Source organism: Seriola lalandi, unplaced genomic scaffold (genome assembly GCF_002814215.2).
Source record: "Seriola lalandi dorsalis isolate HSWRI2012SDOR001 ecotype SW California unplaced genomic scaffold, Sedor1 jcf7180002054885, whole genome shotgun sequence".
NCBI lineage: Eukaryota > Metazoa > Chordata > Actinopteri > Carangiformes > Carangidae > Seriola > Seriola lalandi.
The window spans coordinates 4659000-4672649 of NW_019525437.1; the positions used below are offsets into that span (position 1 = coordinate 4659000).

General features: G+C 41.7%; 1 protein-coding gene across 1 annotated transcript in view; it reads left to right on the forward strand.

Annotated features, from left to right (window-relative positions):
* Positions 1–13650, forward strand: part of ghrhrb (growth hormone releasing hormone receptor b) — a 43472-nt gene that overhangs the window by 19311 nt on the left and 10511 nt on the right. Inside the window, exons 3-5 of the mRNA XM_023428780.2 lie at positions 3848–3955; positions 11530–11630; positions 13468–13565. Coding sequence (XP_023284548.1) covers positions 3848–3955; positions 11530–11630; positions 13468–13565 — 307 coding nt within the window. The remainder of the gene's footprint in view (positions 1–3847; positions 3956–11529; positions 11631–13467; positions 13566–13650) is intronic.

A 13650-nucleotide genomic window follows, 5' to 3' on the forward strand; every position in this document is an offset into this window, starting at 1 on the left:
TTTTCGTGTTTAGCGTCCCTGACAACCTCTGAAGTCTCATTTAGACACTTGTTAGCAACCGGCCTTTTTTAATGGATGTAAAAGCTTGAATAAATCACGACTGGGGTATTTACCATTTACTTACAGACATCCACATTGAGCTGTTGCATGCACAATAATGGAGAAAGCACACACAAAAGCTGTTTTTCCACAATAATGTGGCGACACCTTCACTGCTCAACATAAAGCACACTGGTCTAACTGCACAACAGCACCTGAAACCAACATGCCTCTATCTAAACCTCACGGAAAGGCGGTGGCTGCCGCTTTGTCCTATTTGCAAAGAAGTTGCCGTTCTCAATTAGTCAAGAGACGCCCGTCCCCTGCATCAAACGAAAGGACAGTTTCTGAAAGTGTTCATGTGGAGCCCCTGGAAGAGGGCAGCTTGGCCCACATGTGACTCTGACTTGGACTCGGAAACCACTGGTGTACACATACAACTTCACACTTCATTTCTCGTCATTTTTTTCTCCACTCTATCTCTTGGCTGCAGACAATCTGCTTATTAAATCTTCTGTAGCTGTTTCACTTCATTGAATCAAGATTTAACATCCAGTTTTGCTTGGATTATCTGTGTCAGGTGGGAGTGGGAAGTCGTACCACACTGAGTTTGGGTTTGTAAGAGGACCAGGATGGAGATTAGGTGAGAGATCCAGGGAGTAGAGATGTCCGCTCCGTCTAAACAGAACATAAAAAAAAAACGTTATGTTTCCACGATCCATCAGTTCAACTACACAAACGCCGTCCTGAATGTCGTACCGAGCTCTTTGTCCGCTTGAACATCTCCGCTCTGTCACTTCTCGCTCCTCGTCTTCTCCGTTTCTCCTTTATCACATAACATTGTTTATTAAAGGGCAGATACTGTGGTACAACACATCCCAGTGGAGCCTCTTCTCCTGTAATACTTGTAGCAATATCACAGCAGCTGCAGCGGCGTCCATGACAAACAGAAGACAAATGCTTTATTTGAACCATGAAAACACTGGATAGTGAAGTGAGAGAGGGAGAGTTGTAGCCGGAGCAAGAACAAAATGCTGAGATACGGAGAGGACACACAAGACATACGTTTAGACGTTTGGTGAATCTAATTACTCAAAAGTAACAAAGGTTACCTCATAATATTTACCATAGGTCACGTACATCTCAGAGGACAATGTGCTTCTCTCAGCAATGCCGCTTCAAATACCAGTCATTTACCAACAGGGTAGGGTAGGCAGGGTTTCAGTCTCCCAAAACGTATGTGTCTGTGTTGTTAAATCATTTTTACATTGTGATGAAAAGCAGTTGAGTTCAGGTTAGGGAAAGATTGTGGTTTCAGTTAAAAGTCACAACAAAAAAACATTAACAGTTGGATATTGTATCAGAGTGAGTGAGTTGATCTTGTAGAAAAACAAACTGAATACGTTATCAGTGAAGGCTTTACTGATTTACAGGTGCATTATCTATGTTTTTGTTAACAGAATTATTATGTTTTTAAAAAACATATTTGCTTTTTGCAAGTTAGTTGTCAATAAATATAACGTCTAGGAGACAGGCATGCTGTGTGTGTCCTCTTGCAACCCTGTCTCGTCTCCTACAGAATATCCCATTTTTTTTCCTTTTCTTTGGTAAACCATCAAAAAGATGAATTACTGTATATGCATGGATATTGAGGGAAATCAAATCAATTTTTCATGTTTATTGATTACCAATATTTCCTTATTGTGGTGATTAAAAAACAATATCTGGGCGTCTTACAAATGTGCATCTTTAAAAACATAAATTATGACACAAACTCATCAGAGGAACGTAAAGAAACGTAAGACTGTCGGTTCATTTGGGGCCTGCTCTGGTTGCTCTGGTTGCTCCGGTTGCTCCGGTTGCTCCGGTTGCTCCGGTTGCTCTGATTGCTCTGATTGCTCTGTTTGCCTTTGGAGCAGTTCTGTGGGAAGGTGCGCATTAATGTATTAATGAGATGCTTGTGCATGTGTGAGCATAACGGTGCCGTTGAAGAACATTACATAACAGCTGGTCACACGGAGCGCGAACTGAGACCCTGGAGAGGAGCTTTGTGCTCAGGATACCGACTGTTAACTGGACAAAAAGATGCAACCATTAATATCTGATGGATATCGGATGTCACGAGCTTTGCTCTAATTAGCAGCCGATGCTTCTTTTCACACACTGGGACTCAAACAAAAGCATCGTGCCCTTTGAATACACACAGAGTGGCTTTTCATTACCTGGAAAGCCATTAGGACGGTTACAATAATACGCTGCTCTCAACTGATGCTGCACATGACAATGTTATCTGCAGCTTGCTGAACAAACAATAACCTTGATGCAAAGCAAAAGAAAATAAATTGAAAAAAAAATGGAAAATGAGAGTTCAACGTCACATTTATCCAGCGAGATGTTTGCCTCATCTCGGCTTTGGCAGGAGAACCTCCAGCAGTCGCCAAAAGCTGTGTTTTATTATGAATGAGTGGTGGTGTGTCTCCGCGAGCTGCTGTTTTAATTGACACAGGGCCGAGCAGCTTTGATGTACGAGGCGTTGTCGTGGCAGAGGGAGACGAGAAACTCCTCATTACTGCCCCCCTTCCCACACACACACACACACACACACACACCCACCCCCCTTATCCTCCGCACCTTCCTCATTCGGGGCGACGGAGGCTGCAGGGAGAGATTGTCGGCCATGTGAGGGGAACGGCAGAGGCAGAGCGTGGGCAGAGAGGAGGGCTTAGGACATCACCAAATCAAACGCCCCTTCTCCCTCTTCCAGACTTGGGGGAAACCCCTTGAAAAATGACATCGGAAGACAAACTCACTTTCTGCACTGACAAATTCATTTCCAGTGAGGTTAACATTAGCAAGTATTGTTTGTATTATAGAAAATCTACCAGTGCAACGAGATTATTTCAACCCATGTTTAATGAAAATCCGTTTATTTTATCTTGATTCTAATGCAGCAACCTGCTAGAAAATCATCTCTACAATGTTTATAAAAAAGTGGATTTCTATTGACGACAAGTTGAAATAGCCTCAATGCAATGGCACATTTTTGGGGATTTTTTTAGCTCATTAGAGTGATAGTTTGGGTTATTTGATGTTGGGTTGTGTGAGGTGCTTAGCCATGGAGTTTTTGTACCAGGCTGTAAAAAAAAAAAGTTTATTTCTGCTGTAAAGTTGGACATTTTAAAATGGGAGTCTATGGGGACTGACTCAATATTGGAGCCAGACTCTAGTGGTCATTGGAGGAACTGCAGTTTTTAGCACTTCAGTGTTGTTGGAGGTTGCCGCCCCGACAAGTACTCGTACTCGACATTCAGCATCATTTCAATCACTTCTTTTCAACACTCAAGCCTTTCTTTAATGTTGACTTTTGTTGTGCTGCTCCTTTTCTTTGTTATTGTTCATCTTAAATACCTGATTTTTCCTTTTCTTTTTTCTACTAATTGCATATTTTCTCCATGCTAATGTACTTATTTTTCCATTTGTTCCAGCTGACATTTTATTTCTTGATTTAATGACAAAGTGTAATCTTGATGTGCCTCCATAACAGTGTCTTAAAAGGTGCCATAATTGTCAAGTAAATTTCATTGTTGTCACTTGCATTTACTGACGCTCTGCTGTGACACTTGTTTAGTTCATAAATTGCTTTATAATGACTCCATATGACTTCTTGCTTTCTCTTAAAGTGAGATGTGTGCTCATATGTTCTGCACAGACATAACGTGTCAGACTATATTTGATTAATTAGTTTCTATATCTGATCAGGTTCTGTCTTTCACTCTAATGAGGGATAAATGTTGTCTTCTTGTTCCAGGTTGTCCGACATTTTGGGACGACATTGGTTGCTGGTTCCGTGCAGAGGTGGGACAGGTGGTCAGCGTCTCGTGTTCCAACGTCTCCCAGCTGTTTGTCAATAACCAAGGTAAATCACTTGTGCTCAGGTGTGTCACGTTTCAAGGCAGAACTGTGTGAAGTCAAGGAGGCAGTTTAGGACCTTCAACCACCAAGAGCCCCTCAAACTAAATGAAAATGATATTTGTCTTAAATTTTTTATTTAAAGATGCACCTTTATGTGATTAAAACAAATTCGCTGTACCAAATTTTTAGATTTTGAGGGCACTGTAAATTCTGTGTAACCTTCAAAATAAGAGTCTCAACCAGGTAAGAGGTGCTGACTGGAGGCTCTGGTGCATAAAGCTTAGGCAGTTTCTCCTGTCACACACAGGCAAACACACACTGACAGACATGCACACTTTTCCCCTTCAAAATAAAAGCCTAAATAAGGTAAGAAGAGCTTACAAGAGGATCTGTGGTGGAAATGTTAAGTAGTTTTTACTGCCACACACATAAACACATACAGTATCAGAGGAGCGTTTTATATCTTCTCAGAGATTTGTTGTTGTAAAGGTGATTGAGATAATTCTATGCTTGAGTAGATTCCACTCCTCTCCATTTGCACTGGGTCTGTTTGTGACAACCTGCAGATTTGTTTTGTTTTTGTTTATCTCCCAAGTGGCATGAATCAAGTTTTTCCAGCTGCATCTGTATCTGTCTTTCAAACACTTAATGCTACATGAGAGACTGTGAGTGTGTTTAGTTTTCTTGAGACCAGGCAGCTGGATGAGACAGGGGTCTGGAGAGGGCGGCGGTCCCGTTAACAGTCAGGAGAGCGCCGCTCTCTGCAGCTAAGTTCAGAGTCCACATGAAAAACATATGTCCATAAACCACTCACTGAAAGCATACCACCACTACTAAGAGCTATCTAAATATAACCTGGTGACTGGCTGAGCTGAATCTGAAAGATGGATGAACTGAGCACAAGTTCATTATGCTGGAAAAGTTAGTGCCTTAAATGAGAAATCATGAATTTCAGAGGCTTTGGTCTGCAGACAAAAGTCATTGTGGCCTTAAGAAAGAATATTTACTGACAACATCATTGGAGGCACAAGCAGGAGAAAAAAACAAAAGATCAGCATGACTGTTGGCAGCATTATTAATCATATCTCTACTCTGCCTCAAACAAGGCTGATACAAGCATTTCTACTGCCTCAAAGATACAAAACCAAAAGTGCAAATGTGGACAAGAAAAATTCTTTACAATGCATCACAGTCAGAATTCAAAAATATAAAGAGGTTTAAATGGCACATAACATATCATAGGACTGTTGTGTGTTTTGTGTATTGTTCATGTCTTGAGCTGTTTTGTATTTTAAAGTTTCATCTATTGATGACATTGCAAATTAGCTTAGCTATAGTACACAGCAATGCTGTGGTGTCTGGCATTGGTGACTGTCAGGAGGGAAGGTCAGCAGATTTATCTTAATCCCAAATATTCCTGTATTGTTGTGTATGTCAGTGCTAAATTTCAGTTTGAGGTCATTTACACAATTTGGCCACTAGAGAGCACTGACAAGTGAATTTTTCATTTGTAAATCTGAGTCACAAATATTTAATAACCAACAAAAAAACATCTTGTGCAAACTGTGACCTGCAGCTGGATGTGTGAGCAACTACCAAATAAACATGTAGACAGAAAAGAGAAACTCTGTTTGTGTTAGTGACCACACGTTCAATCCATTTAAGACATCCTTATCAAGGGAAAAAAAATCTCATATCCATATTGTTCCAGTATCAGTTTGGCTCCTGCATTGACAGGATGGTTTTTACCCTCTCTGTAAAGCACCCTGACGACGTCCCAGTGCTGAAACACTCACTGAATAAAGTCCGGACTCTTCCCGTGTGTGAGTGCTGGTGAATTACTTTCAACAGAGGAGGCAGCGAGCAGAGAGCATGTCCAATATGTGGGATGCTTGGTGTAGAAATGATGCACTTGAATGATTTTCAATACAAAGACAGCTCAAAGCAGAGAAGAAGAGTAAAACCCAGAGCAGCTTCTCAGTATGAAGTTAAATCATATACTCAGTGTGGAGGGATCAGGAGGCGGAGGTTGCTGCTGATGACCTCATAACTCAGTGTTAGTGGGTTCCTGGACCACACTGGATTTCCTCCTCCACAGTCACCCGGATAAGTCAAGCGCTGTAGCTTTAGCTGTGTGGTAAGGAGGCCAACAGGAGGCCGTATGCAGAGAAAATAATGAATTGGAAAATCAAAGAGTTCAATGTAAGAGCCAAGAGCATGAGGAAGGAGTTGGCGCTGCTTGTTAAGCATGGCAGTATGAGCACTAGCGCCCTCCCCGGAGCCCCGGCCTTCAACCTTCAATCACATCCAACCAGTCAGCCACCGACGCTGCGGCTGCGGGCCTGCAGGGCTCTGTGCACTGCGTTTTACTGAGGCTAATGTAGCTGGATACCGGTAAATACACCCACAGTTCAAACCCCCACACAACTGCTCAGCTGTGCTGAGGAGCTGGACAGGCATTTTCACAAACTGAAACCTGTTATTTCACTGAAAACTTTTTTTTTTTTATTCCTCTCTCTTGGATACACAGATTCACAGAGAAAACCTGGTGACCTTGAACGCGTCATGGCCGTCGTAGAGTTCTGCTTCAGGCCATGGTGGGAGAACATCACTGGAAGTTTACCTCATTTAAATTCATCGTTTACAGTTTTCACTTGGCCGCGTTCACACTTACCTAGAGCTTTTAGAGAAGAGGACAAAGTAAGAACCCGTCTGCAGGGGACTGTCCCATAGGTTGACACAACACTGGACTTTAATGCATCGCCTGTTTGCTTCCTGTTTCAAACTGATGTGTCCAAAAACAGTCCACTATATAGGGAGTTTCTCATTTTCTAGTGTTGTCCGAATGTATAGTGAAAAATATTATACCCTATGTAGTGGGATCATAGTATCCCACAATGCAAGTAGTGTACAACCGATGGTCACTAACCCAGCAATATATACCATCATGCATTGCGCTCGCACTGAAAGACGGTGCAGAGAAAATGACACGAGTAGTGTCTGAAAGAGTTTTTTCACTTTACAGATGAGCTCAGTGTTCAGGCCTCTGCAGAGAACTCCCTGGATAGAGAGGAGGGAGGAGTGAGTGAGTGACTTCAGACACAACCGTTGTTTCTTTTAACCCTGAACACGACCGTTCTATAACTGCAACCATGTGTTTATTACTGTAACCACGACTAACCTTAATGACGAACTTATTTCAACCTAAATCATGAGTTTCCCTTTACCACAGCATTGTCACATTATAAAAGGGTTAGTTATTTTTTTTTCTACTGTGATGGTCAGTCTGTGTCGTATCTCCTGCCACCTTAGGGACACTAGTTCAGGAAACACTCCGGCTGTATTGGTGGTATCAGAGGGTGGGGGACCATGTACATCGTTTAGATTGGACAACGTAAGATTTACTGGCCTTTAGTCAGTGTTAAGTTGTGTGAAGTTATGATGGACAGGAAGCTTGCTTCTATGTATTGCTATGTATTGGTCATTCATACAGTTGCAATCATACAGAACCGTCATACTGGCATTTACATTTACAATACAACAGCTAACTAGTGCTCCAAGTGAACCATTCCAGCTCCTACAGTATGGCCACTTCAACTCTTCTAGAGATGCGTTTAATTCAATAGTTACACTTGTAATTTACATTTCAACAAACATAGACTTCTGATTTATTGATACCAATGGATCATATTTAGGATTTCTATTTATGATCATATTTGTTGGACCAATATTTTCACAGCTAACAGCAGCATTTAACCACGGACAGAGGGCGCTAATGAGCCAAAAATGTATTTTCTTCTGGAGAACTCGAATCACATATATTGTACAAACAGTTATACAAGCTCAGTAAGGGTGCATGCACAAACGTCAGCTAAAGAGCTAAATCAGAACGTGCTGAATGACTTGTTTTTTGTGGTTGGACAGTATTTATCAGCTCCAGATGTCAGAGAGGAACAGCAGCAATGATGCAAGAGTGTGTGTGTGTGTGTGATTGTATTGGTGGTGTGCCGATGATGTTTTCCCGCCCAGACAAAGGAGCTTCTCCGAGTCTATTAAATGGCTAATAGGTGATCACACACCACAGGTTTTGGCATTTTCTCTGATTTATTTGTTTAACTGTGTCTGTTTTCAGACTGAAAGAGTTCATAGTGATTGGCAGCAGCCCAGCAATAATGATTAGCTGGTAGCACTTTTGACCTTCAGCAAAATCACTGATTCATACAGGTGCAGGTATCTGACGGTGGGAGCAGAGCGGTCAGCTTCACTGAAACACACAATAATCAAACACACAGAGTGTCAGAGGTGTTGGACAGAGGGAATTCCCCCTGCTGAGAAATGTCAGCGTTTGCAGATGTTTATGATGTTAGGTGTTTTTATATCTTGCATTTATGGTTTATGGTAAAGTTTCCACAAATCAATAATAACCCTTGCAGACATGAGAGAAGAGTTAATATACACAGACATGAGGAGTGTGAGTTGAGCTGTATTCATCCTACCACCTGGTGGCAGTAATAAACCTTATTGTTGTTTTCTAACCACAACCAATCTAAAACAATCAGAAGAAGAAAAAGTAATTCACTGTGTCCCTATTCTATACTACATAATGATTCTAATGTGTTCACACTAGAAAAGTGAGAAAACAAAGTGACTTAAACCAGACAGCATTTTAAATATGGTCAGTTTTGGAGTGTGCTGTTGAGAAATTGTGTTGAGAAATTAAAATTAATTGTGGGTGGTAGTGAAACAGTTAAAAAACCGTTGGACAACAAATAAATAATAATTAAATCTGACGTAACTAACATTTTGATGTCTTTATGGGAAGTTTAACTGACACCAGCTTTCCAAATTTGCAGTTTGATTTACATCCAATGCCACATGCATTGTACACTGCCCTTACAGAAGAATCACGTGACCACATGTACATGTGATTTTTTGCACAATTTCACATGTGAAATGTGTGGAACACATGTGCTGTGGAGCCCATGTACATTCTCATGTGAAACCTTCAGGATTACATGTGAAACCCATGTTTAAATAGGCTGTAGCCTAATTACCACGATTAGGTGCAGAAACTGGTTGCTTCTGGGCCGGAGCACCCGTACGCCGGAGCGTGCAGTCGGGGTAAAATCTACGTTGATTTGATAATAAACTCCTGGTTGGTCCATGTCGGATCAATGGTAGAGACCAAGCAGCTGTGGTTATGTCACTGTCAGGCCCCTCCCCTAACTTTAACCACCAATCACGGAGCGCCCCCACCCAATTTATCCAATTTAGCATTTACCACACTCCACTTGACCCTGTGTGTGTGGTGTGTGTGTGTGTGTGTGTGTGTGTGTGTGTGTGTGTGCGTGTGCGTGTGTGACGGTCGTCGCTGTTAATTTCTCATGGTGCTGAAATGTGTGTATATAACGACCTTTTCCAAATCTATAAAGCAACAAGTCATGTAGGCTGTGGCTTGTGCTGAAGGTTTATCTTGGGTGTGGAGGTCGGACATTCACCTGTTCAGAACTTCCACCAGCAGAAACATAAACTGGCGCCTATGTGACTGTCTTCTCAGTAGTACTGTAGTTGTTGTTGTTGTTTAGTGTGTATAGATCTATAAGTGTTCACACGTGTTTGACATGGGTCCTTTTCACTGGATGTGCGTCTCCAGTCTCTCAGGTCATTAACAGGCAGATGGAGTTTTAGTTTTGTGTTGAATCCTAATGAAGAGCAGTGGCGTTACTGCTCCTCTGAGAAACTACCAGTGTGTGCTCATGTGTGTATATACGTGTGTTTATGGTTGTGTCTTTACAAAGAGGGGAGGGGGGTGGGGGTGTGATGAGCGCTTCCATTATTATTATTCATCAGTGTCCAAGTAAAACAAACAGACTTCATCAGGAAAGATGCATATTCATATATTCATGCTGATGCATCTGAACAAATGGGAACAAACTGAGCATTAATCAGACGTCACACTGTATCTGCATGTTCTGTGTGAAGCTGCAGCACAATCAGTGTGTGTGTACCGACTGCAGAATGTCATCTTAAAGGGTTAGATCACATGAACCGCAGTAGTATACAGTACACTGTTCACTTTGTGTTGTTTTCTCCTCAGTCTCTTTCTTCCGTTTAGATCAACACCTCATCAGATAGATCATCAGTTTTCTCACCAACAGAACTCACAGTTATAAACAGTCGAGCATCCGAATCAGTTTGTACTTCCATTTTTTTATTGATGGATTATCTGCGTGTTATCTGCGTTTGCTGTGTATCCGTCATAAAGTATATTGAACTGAAGTGCATTTACCCCAGTGGTCGTCTAGTCATGCACTCGTGCTGCTCTAACAGCCTCCACTCTCCTGGTGCCAGCCTTTCCACCAGATGTTTAACCTGACTGCAGGGATTTAACGGTGTGAGTGGTGGTGCTGATGCTGATGTTGGTCGATGATGGTCCAGCTCACAGTCAATGTTCCAGTTCATCCCAAAGGGGTTGAGGTCCAGACCAGTCGAGATCTTCCACACCAAACAGGGAAAACCATTCGTTTTGAGTGGCTCACATCTCATCTTATCTCAGCTCAGCAATCAGACTCTTAACAACAACAAATTAAAGAAATCTCAGAACCCCATTTTAGCCTCTTTGCACTGGCTTTTGAATTCATTTGAAGGTTTCACTCATTACTGTCAAAGCTCTCCATGGACAGACTGCACGGTGTAGTCAGCACTTAACATCAGATCCTTCAACAAAACTCCACAAAACAACTCAATAACTGCTCTTTGATAAATATGTCTGAATAATGAATAATACTGTAATATTGTTGTAAAACCATATGCATTTGTTCAGAATACTATTCTTATTGAGACTAAAAGCAAAAGTTAATTAGAGAATATTTTTAATACGTTGCAACTGTTCCTGATCCGTGGTCAGTTCCAAAAATCTGAATTCTTCCATTCAAATGAATGTTGTGAATGATATGTCTGATTATCTTTAAATGATATGGGCCGTTAGCAGACAGATGTAAGTGTAATATATAAAAGTTTGGCCAACCTTTTTTCAAATACAATTTTTCCACTTTCGAGCATCACAAACAAATTACATTCACTTCAACCCCCATCTTCTTATTCTGTATTTTTAAACCTTTTTTTTTACTTTAGACTCTGTAAACTGCTGCTGGAGCTAATAGCTACTTTTGTTACTGGTAGCACTGAAATAATCAAAGGAAAATTTTTTACATGTAGTGGGGTTTTTTTTCCATTTGCAGATCTCGGCCACATAATGGTCAGTGGTATCATTAATGGTATTAATATATATGTTTAGATCAGTCAGTGTCCTAAAAAGCAGCAAAGAGAGGAAACATCGAGTGTCTTTAATCTCTGTCTCTGTTTGTATGTCTGTGCCAACAGTCTGTTGCCAGGTCCGGCAGCGCAGCCTCCTCACTCTCCAGCTCAAATCCTTGTTTCTGTCAGTCATTTATTTACTCTGTGCCACATCTCTCACACACCCACCAGCTCCCCAGGGACTCTTGTTGTTGGCGACTCTTCTGTCCTCGTCACTGAGAGGTTAATGTTTGTGTGTGTGTGTGTGTGTGTTTTTTTAAGTTTACATCTACAAGAACTGCACTGAGGAAGGATGGTCCGATGCCTACCCGTCCTACGAGAAGGCCTGTGAGTTTGCGGAGGATGAAGAGACAGAACCTGAGGTAGGTGTTTATTTCTGTGGAGGTTTGTCGTTCAGTCAGAACTCGTCTACAAGGTCACAGACTTTGTGCACATGTGCATTCAGCGGAGACACCTTTCTCTTTCTAACTCTCTCATTTGGGTCTCCTGTCTGTTCTGCTGCCTGTAAATTACCACTGTGTAGAACAAAAGAGAGGAGGCATCACTCCTCACATTTTTGAGGACCCATCAGATGAAGCCTGTCGCTCTGCTGAAGATCAGTGGGTACTGTAGCGTGACTCACGTGCACATATAATGCCTTGTGTTCTCATTAAGAGATTTTAATTACTACTGGCACTTTATGCTGATTACGGTCGAGGAAGGCTCGATGACGGATGTTATTTCAAGCAGGCTGTAAAACAGATGATTGACAGTTCTGTCTTTCAGTCTGACGCCAAAATGAACCCTGGAAGATCGTCTTCACTAGAAATATGAAAGTCATTTACACTGTTAACTTTTTCCTGACAAGTGGCCTCTTGCTATGAACCGAAGATTGACTCTCATCTCTAAGTAGCAAAGGAGGAAGTGGTGTGATGTAGCAGAAAGTCTGTGGGAGCAGGTAGAGATGCATCACTCGAGAGAAACACCATCAACTCCTTCCACTTCAGTCGTGTTCCAGAATATTTTGCTGCAGAGACTAAGGTTAAAAAAAAATCTTTAGTCCTTGAAAAGACAAAGTGCAGATCACTTGATAAACCATGGAAGTCAAAATACACTTTGGGCAAAAGTCAAAAGAAAAAATTCACATGGTCAGATTGAGCTGTTTGTTGATGCATGTTCTTCACAGGCTCCAGAATAAAATGAATCAGGCTGCATCTATGAGTCTGCAAAAGTCAAAAGAAAAAATTCACATGGTCAGATTGAGCTGTTTGTTGATGCATGTTCTTCACAGGCTCCAGAATAAAATGAATCAGGCTGCATCTATGAGTCTTTTTGCAGTACGTCTACTGCTGCTTTTATCTGGATCAAACAATCATAACATGAAAATACACATAACTCTATATCCGTCTGTGATAACAGCAAAGGTGTGTCTTTGTGAAACTAACGTTTCTTAAGCGTTTGCAGTTTGTTTCTGATGTTTACGTGTTTGATTTGTCTGATACTCTTGTTTAGGCCGCCAATATTAACAGATGGGTTCTATCTAAAATAAAATCAGCAACAGCAGTGAAAAATAGTGTGTTACAGGTCCCTGATGAACAGATTATAGTGGAACACAGCTGGAAATGTAACAGATACCCAGGTCTTCTGGCACTTGTTGAAGTTGCAGGCCAAGGCGTTGGGGTGAGTTCGGTGTTGGGAGCTTGGTGATCGTAGCAGATGCTAAACTATTCGGCTACAACAACTTTGCCACTGGTAACGTTACTGTCGTCACCTGGTGTCTGCAGCTGTGGAGGATGTGTTGTTGCTGGTGTTCTACTTCGGCCTCCGCAGCCATCTTTGGTTAGAGAGGGTGCAATGCTACCAAGGGTGCAATGCAAGCTTTTGCATCCCTGTAGAACCAGGCCCGGTTCTCTAGTCCTAGTCCCCTGCAGGATGTAGCCTGGCTTTGCGAGATCTGTTACCTGCTGCTGCGTAAAGAAACTTCACAGGTGCATCGTTTCTGCATCGACTTAATTCACATCATGTCAGTCGCATCAATTCCGCAGAATCGTTCTAAGAGAAAACGCAAAGCCGCTGCGTCAACAACTAACAACTAATTTACACAATATAACAGCAATTTTTTAATGTAAAACAGTAACAGCAGCTTTTGACTTCCAGCATCCAACTCCCATCAAATTAACAAACACTTGTAAGGAATAACTTTTCTTTTCTGCATTTCAGACAACATACTTCTCCAACTTCAAGCAGGTGTACACTGCTGGCTACGCTACCTCCCTCATCTCTCTGATATCGGCCATTTTTGTCTTCACTGTCTTCAGGTGAAGTATCTCACATCAGTTTTATAACCGACCCACCGACATCATTCCCAAAACCTTGACACGTGTTTTTTCTTCTTCTTCTTCT